This window comes from Scardinius erythrophthalmus (assembly GCF_964197995.2).
Source record: "Scardinius erythrophthalmus genome assembly, chromosome: 12".
Lineage (NCBI taxonomy): Eukaryota > Metazoa > Chordata > Actinopteri > Cypriniformes > Leuciscidae > Scardinius > Scardinius erythrophthalmus.
Genome location: NC_138232.1, coordinates 4,958,391 through 4,976,293, shown reverse-complemented (window position 1 = coordinate 4,976,293; position 17,903 = coordinate 4,958,391). Strand labels below are relative to the sequence as shown.

General features: G+C 38.6%; 2 protein-coding genes across 5 annotated transcripts in view; one reads left to right on the top strand and one right to left on the bottom strand.

Annotated features, from left to right (window-relative positions):
- The window catches only part of esyt1b (extended synaptotagmin-like protein 1b), a 37,349-nt gene extending 25,764 nt beyond the window's left edge, over nt 1-11,585 (top strand). The window contains exons 41-53 of the mRNA XM_081381751.1: nt 229-405; nt 569-651; nt 5,871-5,919; nt 6,006-6,095; nt 6,187-6,282; nt 6,655-6,726; nt 6,853-6,939; nt 8,072-8,218; nt 8,355-8,494; nt 8,666-8,797; nt 9,145-9,253; nt 10,006-10,055; nt 10,246-11,585. Of these exons, the coding sequence (XP_081237877.1) occupies nt 229-405; nt 569-651; nt 5,871-5,919; nt 6,006-6,095; nt 6,187-6,282; nt 6,655-6,726; nt 6,853-6,939; nt 8,072-8,218; nt 8,355-8,494; nt 8,666-8,797; nt 9,145-9,253; nt 10,006-10,055; nt 10,246-10,273 (1,260 nt within the window). The 3' untranslated portion in view covers nt 10,274-11,585. The remainder of the gene's footprint in view (nt 1-228; nt 406-568; nt 652-5,870; nt 5,920-6,005; nt 6,096-6,186; nt 6,283-6,654; nt 6,727-6,852; nt 6,940-8,071; nt 8,219-8,354; nt 8,495-8,665; nt 8,798-9,144; nt 9,254-10,005; nt 10,056-10,245) is intronic.
- Nucleotides 11,586-11,587: 2 nt separating this feature from the next.
- On the bottom strand, nt 11,588-17,516 carry eif6 (eukaryotic translation initiation factor 6). Of its 4 annotated transcripts, none has more exons than XM_081381755.1 (8): nt 17,293-17,357; nt 16,790-16,829; nt 16,434-16,575; nt 15,108-15,193; nt 14,710-14,885; nt 13,138-13,314; nt 12,188-12,369; nt 11,588-12,024 (listed from the first exon to the last, which is right to left on the bottom strand). In XM_081381755.1, exons 3-8 carry the CDS (start codon nt 16,538-16,540, stop codon nt 12,015-12,017), a joined length of 738 nt encoding a protein of 245 aa, XP_081237881.1. In that variant the 5' UTR covers nt 16,541-16,575; nt 16,790-16,829; nt 17,293-17,357; the 3' UTR covers nt 11,588-12,014. The 4 variants fall into 4 exon arrangements, with proteins under 4 accessions (XP_081237881.1, XP_081237879.1, XP_081237878.1 ...); XM_081381753.1 differs by having other exon boundaries at nt 16,992-17,305; XM_081381752.1 differs by lacking the exon at nt 16,790-16,829 and having other exon boundaries at nt 17,293-17,516.
- Nucleotides 17,517-17,903: the final 387 nt, after the last annotated feature.

Genomic DNA, 17,903 nt, shown 5'->3' with positions numbered 1-17,903 from the left:
ACTGTTGCCTTTGGCTTGCTCAGTTGGGGATACTTAATTTGATTAATCGATTCAACAGTGCTATTGATCAGCATTACCAAACGTGGATGTTTTACACCAGAAACAAACACTGATGTACTATTTTATTTAATACTGTGAAGCTACTTTGATACAATCTGTATTGTGAAAAGCGCTATATAAATAAAGTTGACTTTACTTGACTTGACTTGTTTAATATCTGTCCCATAGGGGCTGCTGCGTATCCATCTGCTGGAGGCTCAAGATCTGGTTGCGAAGGACAACATGATGGGTGGGATGGTGAAGGGGAAGAGCGACCCGTATGTCAAGATCCATATCGGAGACACTACCTTTAAGAGTCATGTGATCAAGGAGAACCTCAATCCCACCTGGAATGAGATGTATGAGGTGGGGAATAAGAGAATGTAGTTTGGAAAAATTTCTAGATATCATGTTTTTTTTTTTTCTAGTTATGCTCAACTCTTTAATATTTCTAAATATGTTTTTAATTATTATCTGTAAAGTAAAAAAACAGGGCTTAATGTTTGTTACTCTTTTTTTAATTTACTAGATGATTCTGAGTCCTGATCATAATCTAGAGGTGAAGTTTGAGGTCTATGACAAGGATGTCGACTCTGATGATTTCCTTGGAAGGTTAGTATATTTATAATCTCTTTTACTAAGTGGAAACATTTTTTTGCTTCATTAAACTAATCTTATTGAACAACTAGATGTACCGCATCGCGGTACAAAATATGACCGCCGCTCAGGCCTGCACTGGCTTGCCACAAAAATAAATGACGTGGAGTAATTTGGCTGTATTGCGTGTTTATGTATATACCTAAAAAAAGTAATAGTATGTGCATGTCTGTCTGTGTGTGTGTGTGTGTGTGTGTGTGTGTGTGTGTGTGTGTGTGTGTGTGTGTGTATGTGTGTGTGTGTTTGTGTATGTGTGTGTCTGTGTGTGTGTGTGTGTGTGTGTGTGTGTGTGTGTGTGTGTGTGTGTGTGTCTGTGCGTGTATGTATGTGTGCGTACATGTGTGCGTGTGTGTGTTTGTGTGTGTGTGTCTGTGCATGTGGATTTGTATGTGTGTGTATGGGTGTGTGTCTGTGCGTGTGGATGTCAGTGTGTGTGCATGCTTGCGTTTCTTTGTATTCCTGCATGTGTGTGTGTGACAGTATCATCCTAAACCAGCAACCCTTCGCTCAACAGCACCATCTACAGGCCGATGAGTGTACAGTCACTAAATGTGCACATAAATGAATTTATTTTATACCCCCCCATGGATGAAATTCTACAAAACTTAGCAGAGGATACCCCCAGAGGATGTCAAGTTAATCATACACATGAAATATGGTGCAGTTCTGAACATCTCCACTGAAGATAGGGGCAATTAAAGCAGAATAATATTGCATTTTCATTTTTTATGGGAGGGGCGCAAATCACAAATGAGTGATTATGGGCTAGGTTGATGTGGGCCCTTAAGAGCAACATACCATAAAAATTTCTTCATCCTCGTTGCCACGGTTCAGGTAGTTATTTAGGAAAAACTGCATTTTTTTGGGTTTGGGGGGGCCCAGGGCGGGGGGGGGGGGAGTGGCCCCCGGGGACCAAACGAAATTTTTCCGTAGAAGTCTAGTGGGGCTACATGCCCACCAAATTTCATGTTCCCCGGTGCTTCGGTGTCCCTGGTATCGTTGACGAAAAATTTACGGGGGCCCCAGCTCAGGGGGGGAAGTGGCCCCCGGGGACCAAACGAAATTTTTCCGTAAAAGTCTAGTAGACCAACATACCATAAAAATTTCTTCATCCTCGGTGCCACGGTTCAGGTAGTTATTTAGGAAAAACTGCATTTTTTTGGGTTTGGGGGGGCCCAGCGCGGGGGGGAGTGGCCCCCGGGGACCAAACGAAATTTTTCCTTAGAAGTCTAGTGGGGCTACATGCCCACCAAATTTCATGTTCCCCGGTGCTTCAGTGTCCCTGGTATCGTTGACAAAAAATTTACGGGGGCCCCAGCGCGGGGGGGGGGGGGGGGAAGTGGCCCCCGGGGACCAAACGGAATTTTTCCCTAAAAGTCTAGTAGACCAACATACCATAAAAATTTCTTCATCCTCGGTGCCACGGTTCAGGTAGTTATTTAGGAAAAACTGCATTTTTTGGGGTTTGGGGGGGCCCAGCCCGGGGGGGGGAGTGGCCCCCGGGGACCAAACGAAATTTTTCCTTAGAAGTCTAGTGGGGCTAAATGCCCACCAAATTTCATGTTCCCCGGTGCTTCGGTGTCCCTGGTATCGTTGACGAAAAATTTACGGGGGCCCCAGCGCGGGGGGGGAAGTGGCCCCCGGGGACCAAACGAAATTTTTCCGTAAAAGTCTAGTAGACCAACATACCATAAAAATTTCTTCATCCTCGGTGCCACGGTTCAGGTAGTTATTTAGGAAAAACTGCATTTTTTTGGGTTTGGGGGGGCCCAGCGCGGGGGGGGAGTGGCCCCCGGGGACCAAACGAAATTTTTCCTTAGAAGTCTAGTGGGGCTACATGCCCACCAAATTTCATGTTCCCCGGTGCTTCGGTGTCCCTGGTATCGTTGACGAAAAATTTACGGGGGCCCCAGCGCGGGGGGGGGGGGAGTGGCCCCCGGGGACCAAACGAAATTTTTCCGTAAAAGTCTAGTAGACCAACATACCATAAAAATTTCTTCATCCTCGGTGCCACGGTTCAGGTAGTTATTTAGGAAAAACTGCATTTTTTTGGGTTTGGGGGGCCAAGCGCGGGGGGGGAGTGGCCCCCGGGGACCAAACGAAATTTTTCCTTAGAAGTCTAGTGGGGCTACATGCCCACCAAATTTCATGTTCCCCGGTGCTTCGGTGTCCCTGGTATCGTTGACGAAAAATTTACGGGGGCCCCAGCGCTGGGGGGAAGTGGCCCCCGGGGACCAAACGAAATTTTTCCGTAAAAGTCTAGTAGACCAACATACCATAAAAATTTCTTCATCCTCGGTGCCACGGTTCAGGTAGTTATTTAGGAAAAACTGCATTTTTTGGGGTTTGGGGGGGACCTGCGCGGGGGGGGAGTGGCCCCCGGGGACCAAACGAAATTTTTCCTTAGAAGTCTAGTGGGGCTACATGCCCACCAAATTTCATGTTCCCCGGTGCTTCAGTGTCCCTGGTATCGTTGACGAAAAATTTACGGGGGCCCCAGCGCTGGGGGGGGGGTGGGGGGGGGGGAAGTGGCCCCCGGGGACCAAACGGAATTTTTCCGTAAAAGTCTAGTAGACCAACATACCATAAAAATTTCTTCATCCTCGGTGCCACGGTTCAGGTAGTTATTTAGGAAAAACTGCATTTTTTGGGGTTTGGGGGGGCCCAGCCCGGGGGGGGGGAGTGGCCCCCGGGGACCAAACGAAATTTTTCCTTAGAAGTCTAGTGGGGCTAAATGCCCACCAAATTTCATGTTCCCCGGTGCTTCGGTGTCCCTGGTATCGTTGACGAAAAATTTACGGGGGCCCCAGCGCGGGGGGGGAAGTGGCCCCCGGGGACCAAACGAAATTTTTCCGTAAAAGTCTAGTAGACCAACATACCATAAAAATTTCTTCATCCTCGGTGCCACGGTTCAGGTAGTTATTTAGGAAAAACTGCATTTTTTGGGGTTTGGGGGGGCCCAGCGCGGGGGGGGAGTGGCCCCCGGGGACCAAACGAAATTTTTCCTTAGAAGTCTAGTGGGGCTACATGCCCACCAAATTTCATGTTCCCCGGTGCTTCGGTGTCCCTGGTATCGTTGACGAAAAATTTACGGGGGCCCCAGCGCGGGGGGGGGGGGAGTGGCCCCCGGGGACCAAACGAAATTTTTCCGTAAAAGTCTAGTAGACCAACATACCATAAAAATTTCTTCATCCTCGGTGCCACGGTTCAGGTAGTTATTTAGGAAAAACTGCATTTTTTTGGGTTTGGGGGGGCCCAGCGCGGGGGGGGAGTGGCCCCCGGGGACCAAACGAAATTTTTTCTTAGAAGTCTAGTGGGGCTACATGCCCACCAAATTTCATGTTCCCCGGTGCTTCGGTGTCCCTGGTATCGTTGACGAAAAATTTACGGGGGCCCCAGCGCGGGGGGGGGGGGGGAGTGGCCCCCGGGGACCAAACGAAATTTTTCCGTAAAAGTCTAGTAGACCAACATACCATAAAAATTTCTTCATCCTCGGTGCCACGGTTCAGGTAGTTATTTAGGAAAAACTGCATTTTTTTGGGTTTGGGGGGCCAAGCGCGGGGGGGGAGTGGCCCCCGGGGACCAAACGAAATTTTTCCTTAGAAGTCTAGTGGGGCTACATGCCCACCAAATTTCATGTTCCCCGGTGCTTCGGTGTCCCTGGTATCGTTGACGAAAAATTTACGGGGGCCCCAGCGCTGGGGGGAAGTGGCCCCCGGGGACCAAACGAAATTTTTCCGTAAAAGTCTAGTAGACCAACATACCATAAAAATTTCTTCATCCTCGGTGCCACGGTTCAGGTAGTTATTTAGGAAAAACTGCATTTTTTGGGGTTTGGGGGGGACCTGCGCGGGGGGGGAGTGGCCCCCGGGGACCAAACGAAATTTTTCCTTAGAAGTCTAGTGGGGCTACATGCCCACCAAATTTCATGTTCCCCGGTGCTTCGGTGTCCCTGGTATCGTTGACGAAAAATTTACGGGGGCCCCAGCGCTGGGGGGAAGTGGCCCCCGGGGACCAAATGAAATTTTTCCGTAAAAGTCTAGTAGACCAACATACCATAAAAATTTCTTCATCCTCGGTGCCACGGTTCAGGTAGTTATTTAGGAAAAACTGCATTTTTGGGGGTTTGGGGGGGGCCCAGCGCGGGGGGGGAGTGGCCCCCGGGGACCAAACGAAATTTTTCCTTAGAAGTCTAGTGGGGCTACATGCCCACCAAATTTCATGTTCCCCGGTGTTTCGGTGTCTCTGGTATCGTTGACGAAAAATTCAGTAAGGTGACGAAAAAAAAAAAAAAAAAAACTTTGACAATCCCTATATGACCGCTTTCGCTAGCTACGCTAGCGGCGGTCATAATTAGGCACATTTTCCCTCGAATTCTCATTACTGTAATATTTGTGTATACACAGCACCGCTCAAAACATTACTTTTGTTAATCAGAAGTCACTTCTGCTCACCAAGGCTGCATTTATTTGATAAAAAATACAGGAAAAACTGTAATATTGTGAAATATTATTACAATTTAAAATAATTGTTTTCTGTTTGAATATACTTTAAAAAATAATTTATTTCTGTGATGCAAAGCTGAATTTTCAGCATCATTACTCCAGTCTTCAGTGTGACATGATCCTTCAGAAATCATTTTAATATGATGATTTGATACTCAGTTATTATTAATGTTGGAAACAGTTGTGCTGCTTAATATTTTTTTGGAACCTGTTATACATTTTTCAGGATTCATTGATGAATAAAAAGTAAAAAAGAACAGCATTTATTCAAAATGGAAATCTTTTCTAGCAATATGAATCTTTACTGTCACGTTTTATCAATTTAACACATCTTTACTGAATGAAAGTATTAATTTATTTCAAATACAGAAAGAAAAAAATTACTGACCCCAAACTTTTGAACCGTAGTGCATATTGTTACAAAAGATTTCTATTATGAATAAATGCTGTTCCTTTTTAAACTTTTTGTTCAAAGAATATACAGTGTATATATATATATATATATATATATATATATATATATATATATACTCAGTATTATAGTAATGAGAACTAAGGAGATTCTTCTGAGCTTCTGATTATTAAAAGTCAAACATGTTATTTACATATTATTTCAGATACTATAATCTACATAAATGACACTTTACTTTTGTCTTCCTGTGTGCTCAGGTTCAAGCTCAAACTTGGAGGCATCATCGGGTCCCAGTACAATGATGAAGTGAGTATCAATAAACCCATTTGGCTCCGATTCGTAAGATCACAACACAATAAGTGCATTAATCTCTCCCTGCTTTTCTTTTCCAGTGGTTTACTTTGAATGATATAAAACACGGTCGAGTCCATTTGGTTCTGGAGTGGCTGCCCACAGCAACACAGCGGGATAGATTGGAACAAGTCAGTTTTAAATGAAGACACATGGAGTCTTGTTGATTCTTTGTTTATACAAAAAATTACTTAATACTAAAAGAGTTTTTTTTTTTATCAGGTAATGCAGATGCAAAGCACTCAGTGCTACCAGAACAAATCTGTGCCGTCAGCAGCGTTGCTGTTTATTCTTTTAGACAGAGCTCATGAATTGCCTGTGAGTCATTCACACAAATAAATCACATCTTTTTCTGATATATATATATATACTTTCTGATTGATAATGCATATATATGTATATACACACACACAAACATGTATATCTTAAAATGTAAGTATTCATAATAATATATGTATATTTCTGTTTCCTTTATGTTTACATATTTTATACATTTTGAGCATTTCTGTCAGTATATTTAGTCTAGTCAATTAAGTATTTAATTGACTAGAAATTGTCTTTATTAATGCAATCTCATTTTAATGGAATTATTACATTTGTACTGGAAGATTAACGTAAGCACTGTTAATAATAATTAAAACTAATTATTAATAAATCTTGGTAAGTAATAATGGTTATATTGGTGTCTAGTTGAAGAAAAGTGGAAAGGAACCCAAAGCTGCCGCTGAACTTGTACTTGGAGGAACATCTTACAAAACAAAGGCAGGAGATTTTTATCAATAATGACAATCATACAGTTCTGTAAAAAGTTATATGCCATATATTTTCATCTATTTGTAATCTATTTAATATATTTAAATTCCTATTTCTTTTCTCTCTAATATAAAGGTGTGTGATCGTTCAATCTCTCCTCGCTGGAATGAAGCTTTTGACTTTCTGGTTCATGATCCCAAAAAGGACATTCTTATCATTAAGGTGAGGGTATTGTTGTCAGAAATGCAATTAACTCTTTCCTCGACAGCATTTAAAAAAATTAAGTTGCCAGTCATCGCTGCCATTTTTGATCAAACAAAAAACATTTTATTCTTGCTTCATTCGTTCTTTTTTTAATCAACACTTGAATGTGGTCAAGTTTCATAAAGAAGCAACATTTTGAACAAAAGCTGAGAAAATCGTGTACGTCTGGAAAGCAGATGGAGTAGATCGAGTCCAGCAGCACCCCCAAAGCTTCACAGTCCTAAAGCTCATTCTGGGTTTACTTTTCATTCAGTAACATTAGGCAGTTTTGATTAATATGCTGTTTAATGTTGATGATTGCGTCATTTTACATATGCATCTGCTTACATATGCTATCGCTTGTTTCTGCTTCTTATTCGCCTGTGTTTTGATGAGGATATTCAGTACTCTCAGAAGAAGCCTTATAGCGCCCCCTACCGTATAACAGTGAAAACATAGATTGCCGAAAATGATGCACTAAATAACATTCAGCAACTGCAAAATATGATCATATATATTTTAAAATTTAATTATTGTATGTACAGTGCAGGACCTCAATGTCTGTCTTGTTAAAGTCGGCATGAATTGGAAGTTGTAATCGTCTTCCCCATTGTGATGTATATCTGAGTGAAACAGCTTGATTGGATGGTTGTGGTTTGCTATTGGTGGATCTCATGTGAGTGACAGGTTGCCCCGCCCTCTTGCCATTAAACACATCATCAAAGAGAAGAGAAGTTGGAGGGAGGGAAGTTATTTTGATTCAAGATTTTGAGGGCACATGAATTAAAAAAATGATGTCCGCGGATATATAATGCATTTTAAATACTGTAATATTCCACAAAAAATAAGAACACGCTAAAAATACATCAAAAATTTCACTTATTATGAATAACTAACTTGCTCAGCGTGACAGAAGTTGACATGACAAAGAAGATAGTTTTTGTTAATGCCGCTCTAGCGCCCCTCGTGGCAACAATGAGAATGCAACAATCAGTTGTGTTGCATTACGAAGTGGATAGCGCTTTTATCTAGAACGGTGTTTGCCTTTTGTTTCAGGCCATAAATTATGATGATTTCATACTCACTTTTCATTTATTGTCATTTTGTGCAGTTCTCAAGTGCCTTTGATCAACCCATGGGCTCGTTGATTCTACCAATCAGAGAGCTGCTTTCAAAACCAGATCTACTGATGGACCAATGGCTCGATCTGGATGGAGCTTTACCACAGAGCCAGGTTCTCCTCAGGGCACAGCTGAAGGTTAGACAACGTTATTATCTTCAATGTTATTTGCAAAATATTTTTTTTTGTAAGAACTTCTCAGGGAGTTAAGAAATAAAAGTATACATGAAGACAATAGCTCAAACTATAAACCCACATGTTCTGTTTTATCCAGATTTTGGATTCAAAAATGGCGGCCTTAGTAGCCATGGGTTCAGGTCCAGTTTTGAGTAATAAGCAGACGGCCACCACTGGACAGATCAAAATCTCACTGTCCTTCCAGAAACAGCTGACAGTGACCATCCATGCGTGCAGGTCTGGTTACTTGTGGATTGTATTCGTGCTTATATTGTAGGGTGTATAGTGTTGGCATGATTATATACCTCTGTGAGCAACCAAGAAATGTTTTTTCAAGTTTTATAAGTTGCCTGTGTAAGTTTAAAGTTTGAGGTAAAGTGAGGACGCTCTGTGTTTGTGTGTTTTCAGGGGTCTGGTTACATCATCTAAGGACAGTTTAGACACCTACGTCTCCCTCATTCTGCTGCCGGATAAAAGCAAGGCCACGAAAAGAAAGACGAGTGTGAAGAAGAAAAGCCTCAACCCAGAGTTCAATGAAAGGTTTGGAGACGAGTGTGTGTGTGTGTGTGTCTTTTTCGTTCATGAGTAAGAGAGAACGACATTTAAGTGAATTGTAATCTGTTCTTCAAACTATGTACCATGGTAATAGCTTGATTTTTACCATTTAAATACCATGGTGTATAAATATGATAATTCTTTAGCTCCATACATTAGAATACTATAAGGATGGTGTGTCTGATTAATCTTTAAAGCATTCTGTTGTGTAAGTGTTTTGGTTTTATGTTCTCAAATGTGTTTGCATGTTCTAGCTTAGATGTGAAGTGGTTTGAAGTGTTTTAGGAGTCCTTGACCCAGTGTATGTCATCATCTGGAATGTTGTTCTGTAGGTTTGAGTTTGATATGAGTGCAGAGGAGGCGAAGAGACGAGAGCTCAGCGTTTGTGTGAAAAACGCATCCTCGTCATTCATGAATCGAGACAAAGATGTGATCGGCCAGGTCAGTCCGCATCGGCTCACTTCGGCTGCACAGGAATCATTTTCATACACAGTATTTTTGTCTCATTGTCTGTTTAAAATTTGTAAACATCCTAACAAAATAAATGTGCACGAAATTGGGTTAGAAAAGACTTTAGGAAAACACATATTTTTTGTAGTATTTTTTTATTTATTAATAAATCTTAACAAAATTTTTATTTTTTTAAATTTTGATATGTATTTGTTTTGATATTTTCACTGGAAAACAAGACAAAAAATGTTTCTCAATGTGTCATATGACTGTGCAAAATTGAATTTCATATAATTTATTTCATTTATATAAATGTATTTAAAAAGATATAAAATAAAATAAAATATTTTGATTTGATAATATTGAAATGTGTGTACAATAATATTATATATTTGATTTAATTTGATATATTTGTATACATTTATTCACAATTGATTTAGTAATGATAAAAATCATATTTTATTTAATGTAATAAAAAAAGTTTAGTGTTTAGTGTATTGTTGATTTATTCTTGTTTTTCAACGTGTCTTATGACTTTGTGCCACTAACAAATACATAATTTAATTGATATAAATTAATAAAAAAATATATTAAATAAATATTGAAATAAATGTCATTTAAATATTTATTAAATTAAATGTTAAACTGTATATATTTTTATAAATGTGTATAAATACGCTTGTAATAATTGATTTAATAATATATATTTTAGTGTTTAATGTGTTTTTGATTTATTCTTGTAGTTGCAGATAGACCTGGCACACGTTGACTTTCTCTCCGGAGTCACAGAATGGTGAGTTTTGGGACTAATAATGCACAAACATACTAATATTTTTACTAAGCAACAATTCCTCATGGAATTATATTGTTTATACGTTTGATTTATTTAGTTCTGACACCTTTGTTTAACTTCTTCAATAGTGAAATGCTTATTTTTAGATTAACTGTTCTTTTAATCAGTTTTTATCATCTTCCTCTGTCAGGTTTGATCTGAAAGAAGAGCAGAACTAACTGAACAGCCAATCTTAAACCTCTTCCTGAAGCTCATCAGGTCAACATCGCTGCCAACGCTTCCCTGCCTTCTTTCTTCATAACTTCACCAACCACACATTTCCTATCAACAGATGATTTCCGAGTGACTAACTGATATGAAGAATATGAATGATCCTTGTGCTTTGAACATATTGTTGCATTGACAAATCAAGGTTAAGAGTATTATATCAGAACTTATCCATAAATCGGTGATAACTGTATGTCAGTATCAGAGAACTGAATGTTGTCAGGAAAGGGTCTCGTATTCCTGCACAGGTTGCAGGACATTACTTTTGCGTTTACATTTAGAAGTAAAGGGATGTTTTAAAATGGTGTCATTTTAACATATAATTGACAGAACTTTGTGCAAAGTGGTTTTATTTAGACAGCCTGTAAGAACGTCTACACATCACCTTAGAAATATTTAAGATGACTTTTATGGTGTTATTATTGCAGATCTCCCACTATAGTTTCGTTTACACATCGATGTGGCTTGTGTAGCTTCTGCAGTCCATTGTGATGCCCAATATCCATAAACTTTTTTTACTCAAAATATGTTATTGAAGCTTGTTACATTTTGTTAGATTTTAGACTTAAAAGTGTTATTTTCTGGTCATTTTTCGGTCATTTATGTTGGCAAAAACTGCCGGTCTGTACATGGGGTTCCCACGGATATGAAAAACCTTTACATTTAAATGACCTTCCAAGCCTGCAAATGTTATGGAACATAAAATGTTAACGTCATGGACATTTCGATACGGAGTTTAAATTTCTGGTTCTGAGTTTCAGAAAGTCTTATGCAACCAGTCCAATGATTGGCGTTACAAATGGAACTCCTATCCAGCATATTTCTACAAAATGATTTTAATAAAATTTAACCATGAATGGCTGGCTACGGTAACAGTGAGCAACTGTAAAAGACATGGAAATTCATTGGATGGGAACCATGTACACAGATCTAGACCAAAAGTAAATGCCTTATTATGGGCTTTTTTTTCTCCAAACTTTTGAACAGTGGTCAACATTTTTTTCCATTTACTGTTTTTTTTTGTTTTATATTTTGCTGCATTCCATTAGTTTGGTGTCACTATGTTTGTTACTTTTATCACTGCAATTTTCATATTCTACATTAAACATGCTTTAATGTGTCAAAATGTAAATCAGAAAATACCAAAGAATCAAGCCGCGTTAAAGATGACCACGTTCAGCTGAACTGCACTATTAATACTGGCACATTTCCGAACGTATCGTCTCACTTTCACAGCTCTCAATAAAACAGTTATTGCATCAGGATGTTGTCAAAAGCCTTTTATTGGTGTCAGACTGCATAAGCATTAATACGTAATCACTAATAAGACCTACTGTGGAGGTTTTTATTTAATAAACCAGTCAGTGTTGATCATGCACAGCTTTATTGATGCTGCAATTGTGCAAGGAAACAAGTTCTACATTTGTCACCATTTAAAGAATGTGGTCTTTTATTTGAAGTGACTAATTCAGATAAAAGCAGCCATCTAACAAGGTATTTTTTGTTTTGGCATTTTACAAAAAGAGTGCGACAGGCAATTCATACATGAATATTACAATGACAACATGTTTCCTCATGGTATGAAGCCAAGAGTGCGCTTCTCCCTGAAGGGAGACATAATCAGCCTTCAAACCATCTTATATCGACTTCCAGGTCCACTCAGGCATCTTCCCGCAAATATCCAAAACCGTTTTATGTGAGACTGAAAAAAAAAAAAGGAATAATGAGGTTTAGTCTGCCTTGAAACAAGATCAAACTTTGAGATATTAGTCTTTTGCATAAAATCAGCTCATTTTATAAGTATTTTATCCCATATGTACTTCCCTATGGACTGAGAAGCCTCATGTGAAGGTGTCATCACATACCTGTCGATGAGCGAGTCTCTCATAGTAGTTGCGATGGCGCTGGGCTGTGTTTCACTCAATCTGAAGACGCTCTCGATGACGGACAGCTCAGTGCTCGTGGTGTCCAGTCCACAGAAAGCACACCAGTCGTTCACCACCATACCAGCAGCGATCACCTCACTACCACGATTGACCGTTCCAGCCTTGAGAGAGGAAACAACAACACGTTTATCAATTAGCCAGCAGAACTCTTGCATACAGCCAAGAGGGTTTCCACCAAAATACAACAGCTACTGCAGTCTAGGGTCTGATGATATAGTGAATACTTGTGTCCCTAGTAGTCTACAAAAATTATTCAAGTAATTTCAAATACATTTATAGATAAATACTGATATACAAAAGCTAAGCATAGGAAATAATACCAATGCTCGTCTTGGCAAACGCCATTGATTACTCTTCTGTTCAAAAGTTTGGGGTCGGTAAAACTTTTTTAATGTTTTTGAAACATGCTCACCCAGGCTGCATTTATTTAATGAGAAATACAGCAAAACATTGCAAGTTTAACTTTTCTATTTTGATATATTTCAAAATTAGTTTGAATTTTCAGCATCATTTCTCCAGTTTTCAGTAACTTGATCCTTCAGAGATCATTCTAATATGCTGATTTGGAGCTGAAGAAACATTTCTTATTATTATTAATGTTGAAAACAGTTGTGCTGATTAATATATTTGTGAAAACCTTGATTCTGTGTGAATGAAAAGTAAAAAAAAAACAGCCTTTATTTGAAATAGAAATCATAAATGCCGTCACTTTTGATCAATTTAATGCATCTTTGCTAAATACAAATATTTAAAAACTCTTACCGACCCCATGCTTTTGTATAATATACAAAAGTATAATATATAACAACAGTGCAGAAGAATTTCATCAAGTCAGTATGATTCTCAGATGTGACAGAACAGTCACTCACCACTAAAGGCACTTGCAGGAGTGACGAGAGTTCATCTTGATCTTCTATGGAGGTTTTGGGGTGGACGAGGCCTCCCTGGTTACTGAAGGTGCAGTAACTACCCACAAGCACCTGCTCTGCAATCGTCTGCCGGAACACTTCCACCTTTAGAGTGTCTGCAAGAATCTCTTCTGTTTCCTGAGGACAATAATGCCCAAAACTTAATACAAAAAAACACCAACTTTGTGGCGCAAACCAAAACGGTCTGATTTCTTCATGGAGCTTCATTTTACAGGCTTTTTAGAGAAATATAAAGTGTTGAGAAATCATTTAGACTAGGGCTGCACAATATATTGAAATTATCGAAATATCGCAAATGTATGGGTCAATGACGTGATGGGTCATCTTCTTTGTCCAAAGACCTTAATAATAATAAAAAAACAAATATATAACATCCAAAGTATGTAAGGTAGTACAACTTGATCTCTTTTACTGAATCCAAAAGGTTTTAATTATATTTTACTACATATAAAGGTATTTTAAACCTAAATATAGTAAATATTTAAATGGAATAATATTGTTTTTAATAACTAAAGGAACTACAATAATACAAATATAAAGCAGATAAGGCTCTTTTTTTTTTTACATTTCCCCTTTTCTCCTTTCCCTATGCAATGTTTTACTTGAATATGTTGGAGTGTTTAGAGTAGTCCAATAAATGATTACATTTATGAGATCAGTGATAATTTCTTTAAATATTTCTTCTGTGGTACACACTAAATACTATCTCAACATCAATGTCAAATCAGTTTTTAACTTTCAAATCAGTGGTTAAACCGAATGAGTTTTTGGTGACATTTTTTCCATCTTGTAAAAAATGACAAAAAACAGTGTTAATTGATAGTACAAACCACAAAATCGTATTGTTAACACCTAGGTAAACTAAAAAAATGGTTTCAAATATAGTTATATCTCCATTCTATTTTTTTACACTTTTAAAAACCTTATTCGTCAATGACCCATATATATATATCGCGATATGCATAACGTAGCGGCTTGCAATAACTGGGGTCATGAACAAAAGACGAAGAGAAAATCACTCACTGCTCTTGGCTGAATAACTTTTGTAGCTTTAAGAAGAATCAGTATATATACACATTTAATTCACACAATGAAAACCAAGCAGTGTTTTATGTTTATATTTGATTATTCAGTTTCTGTTGTTAAATAAACCTAATGTAGGCCTTCCTGAAACCCTAAACCCTGTGGTTTACACTGATGTTAAAATAACACTTCTTATGCTACAGTAAAACACTGCTGTTCACTTTCAAAAGTTGTAGGGATGTTTTCATGTCACAAAAAGAATGTGAAAAACGCATGTAATTTATATAATTTTAAAAATATTTTAAAGATAATTGAAGTTTATTTCACACACTTTGAGCATTATCGTATCGCATATCGACTAGCGCATTATTTAATGAGTTATCACATTTTTCTTAAATATCGTGCAGCCCTAATTTAGACCCATAAAGACCATTTAGGGTTTGGAGAAAGCTCTGATTTCATGCAGTCTTCCATTAGGGATGTTCTTACTCTGTCTAGGTCAGGATGAACAAGAGCAACATAGTCATTACAAGCGATGACGTTCCCCAGCGCAGAAAGACGCTCTTCTACTCTCTGAATCCGCACGGAATCTGGCAGGCAGTTCCTAATGTGCTGTAACTCTTGATCTGTCGTGTTGTTGGGCACCAAGAGACCGTGACGGTTTCCTGTGGAAGAGCATCCCCAGACAGACACACACAACATTTATTATACATCAAGTATGAGGACAGAAAAAATACCTAATCTGACCTAGATTGAATTTTAGAAAGGCGACATTATTAACGGACACGCGCGTTCTTGTATTTTAATCAACATAACAAATAAATGGTGTTAATCCTGCATAAATGTATCCAAACATAAAATAAATTGGACTAGATAAATGCTCTTACCCACACACATTCTGCCAATGATTCGACATCCCGCTATAGAAGCATGAACGACAGGTATCGTTTCTGACAGTTCACCTTCAAAGACACTGTGGGGAAAAACCAAAAGCGTTTGGGAAAATAAGTGATGAAGGACTCTGAAGCGACTCTATGACGGCATATCTCTGGAAAGACCATTGCAAAATTAGAGGTTTCTCTGAATCAAATGAACAATTTAGTTTTATTCTAGAAATTATTAACAGCATTTCTTCCAAATGTCAAGCAACAAGCAGTCATTTAGAGCATTTATTGGCAGAAAATGACAACTGGCCAAAATAACAAAAAAAAAGATGTCATTAAGAATTGAGAAATTAGAAAATGCCGGGCAGTCTGGTTGAGGAACGACCACTCCCCGAGAAGACAAAGGACCTTTCTCGAAATTAACATTTGAACTCTCTCTTGAGAAACTAGCATCCCCGAGTCAATCACCTCCCTCAGCAATTTCATTCTGCCGGTCCAGAAAAGTTAGTAAAGACATTGTTAAAATAGTCCAAGTGACTACAGTGGCTCAACCTAAAAAAAACGACTTTATTCAACTATTAATTTTCGTCCGTGTGGGCCTCTGAGTGAGTTCACGAGAGCATGCGCGAGAACCGAGAAGATGACGCTCATGATCATTTGATGGGAAAGTGTGAAAGGTAAGCCATTCATTTTGCGGCATTGGTAAGGCACTTTTACGTTTTCTCGTTGGTTTCTCACGATTCAGACATCCAGGAAATGCACACTTTAGAACCATTTTAAACACCACTGCTGCGTTCCAGTCCAAAATCGTCATGCCCTTCACTTGCTAACTTCCCTCCGTCTCGTTCACTCGGATGTACGTCATTGCGAGTGCCCACTACTGGCGGAAACTGCAATGGGCTGAACTGGAACGTCCTAAGCCCTTGATCACTTGGAATCAGCTGTGTAGTTGATCTATTATTTACATTTGTTTTCCCTTTAAGAATTTGTTTAATGCAGCATCCAAATATATATATATATATAGTGTTAGGGTTGTTTTCAATTAAAATTAGAATTAATATATCATAGAGTTGTTTGTTGTGGTGGTGAACAACATGAGGGTGAGTAATTACTGACAGAATAAACATATTTGGTTAAACTAACCCTTTAAAACCAGAAAATTTTGCAGTGGTCTCTTAATTACCCCCCCCCCCCCCTCCCCCTCCCCCTCCCCCCCAATACTGTATATAGTAAGGGTAGATAATTACCCCCCCCCCCCCCAATACTGTATATAGTAAGGGTAGATATTTGGCCACGTTGAGATCATCAGTAATATAATTTATGACTTACCTGTAAAAGTTTTCTGAACCGCCAATCGCTACCAAGCAATATGTGTTTGTGAGCTTGGCGAAGCATCCAATCTCATTATTCTTTTCAAATGCCGCACGAACTGCCATTTTTCTGCTATGGGACTGGTAAAAGCTGTCTGAAACTGAAGAGAAACATTTATATTAAGACAATAATAATAATAATAATATCCTAAATATTGCTGAAAATTAAAAAAAACATGAGTATGAAACAAACATTTGTAACATGGTCTGGATATATACAGTAATATATAAATTAGTTGACAGTGACACACACACACATACACACATTTACGTAAGATCGTATGGCAAGTTGACATTGGGAAGTTCTATACATGCCTGTTGTTTATTTGGATTTCTTGATCTCATTGTACTTTTTCTACAACGAGTTTTTGATCCAGAATAGAAACAAACATATTTCAACAGAAAATTATTATAATGAAAAACAATCATATTACTAAAAACTTAAAGCGAAAGGCTATTTTAGGCTCAACAAGGGGTTACACTTTTTTCTTTATTTAAAAAGATTTTTTTATCGTACCTTAAGCCTGGCACCAATATTAAATAAGGGTATCTGGGGCACCAATATTAAATAAAGTAATTTTCAGCTAAACATGCGGGTTAAACACGTACGTAACTTTAATTAAAACAGTAAGCCAACAGTTACTAGTCGAGGTAGTTAGCAGTCGGCTAAATTTAGTTATTTCAACTTCTCCAGGCATTACACGCTACCAATTATGTGACCTCAAATGCCAACACAGGTTAACAATACATATTACATGCTAAATGTAATGACTTTGCAATAAAACGCAAGACAATTGCGACGGTAATCTTATATTTACCGATTGTCACTGTGGAGAAGCGTGGAAAGCCGTAAAACCACGTGTTCAATTCACTTCCCTGTCGTGCTGACGTTACGTGACGTCAACGCGTTACGGTACGTGATCTATGAATGTGATGCGATAAACCCATGTTGTCATGAGAAACACTGCTGCCCAAAGAGTATAGAAGCCCAAGAGGCGAAACTCAATAGAACGCTCCATAGCAACAGTTGCCCCCATGACGTGACGGCGCGGCCGCCATTATGGACTGAAAACTGAAGGAAAACGCCGAAAAATAATGGGAGTCAATGGCACTGAAAAACTTAACATAACAAAAACTTAACATAACTTATTTTTTTCTGGCCGTCATATCTAAATATGAAAACAATTTAAAATACATTAATGAGGATGACCGACGTTAAATGACGTTAAATGACAGAAAATATACGTCTATGTGTTGGTTATGCATGGCCTAATTACCCTTAGGAAAATAGTATTTTGGGACAAAATATTACTATAGAAGTACTATAAGACTACTATAGAAATAGTATAGCGGCTCTAGGATATTATAGAGGTATTACAGAACATAACAGAACATAACATACTGTGATGTTCTGTAATACCTCTATAAT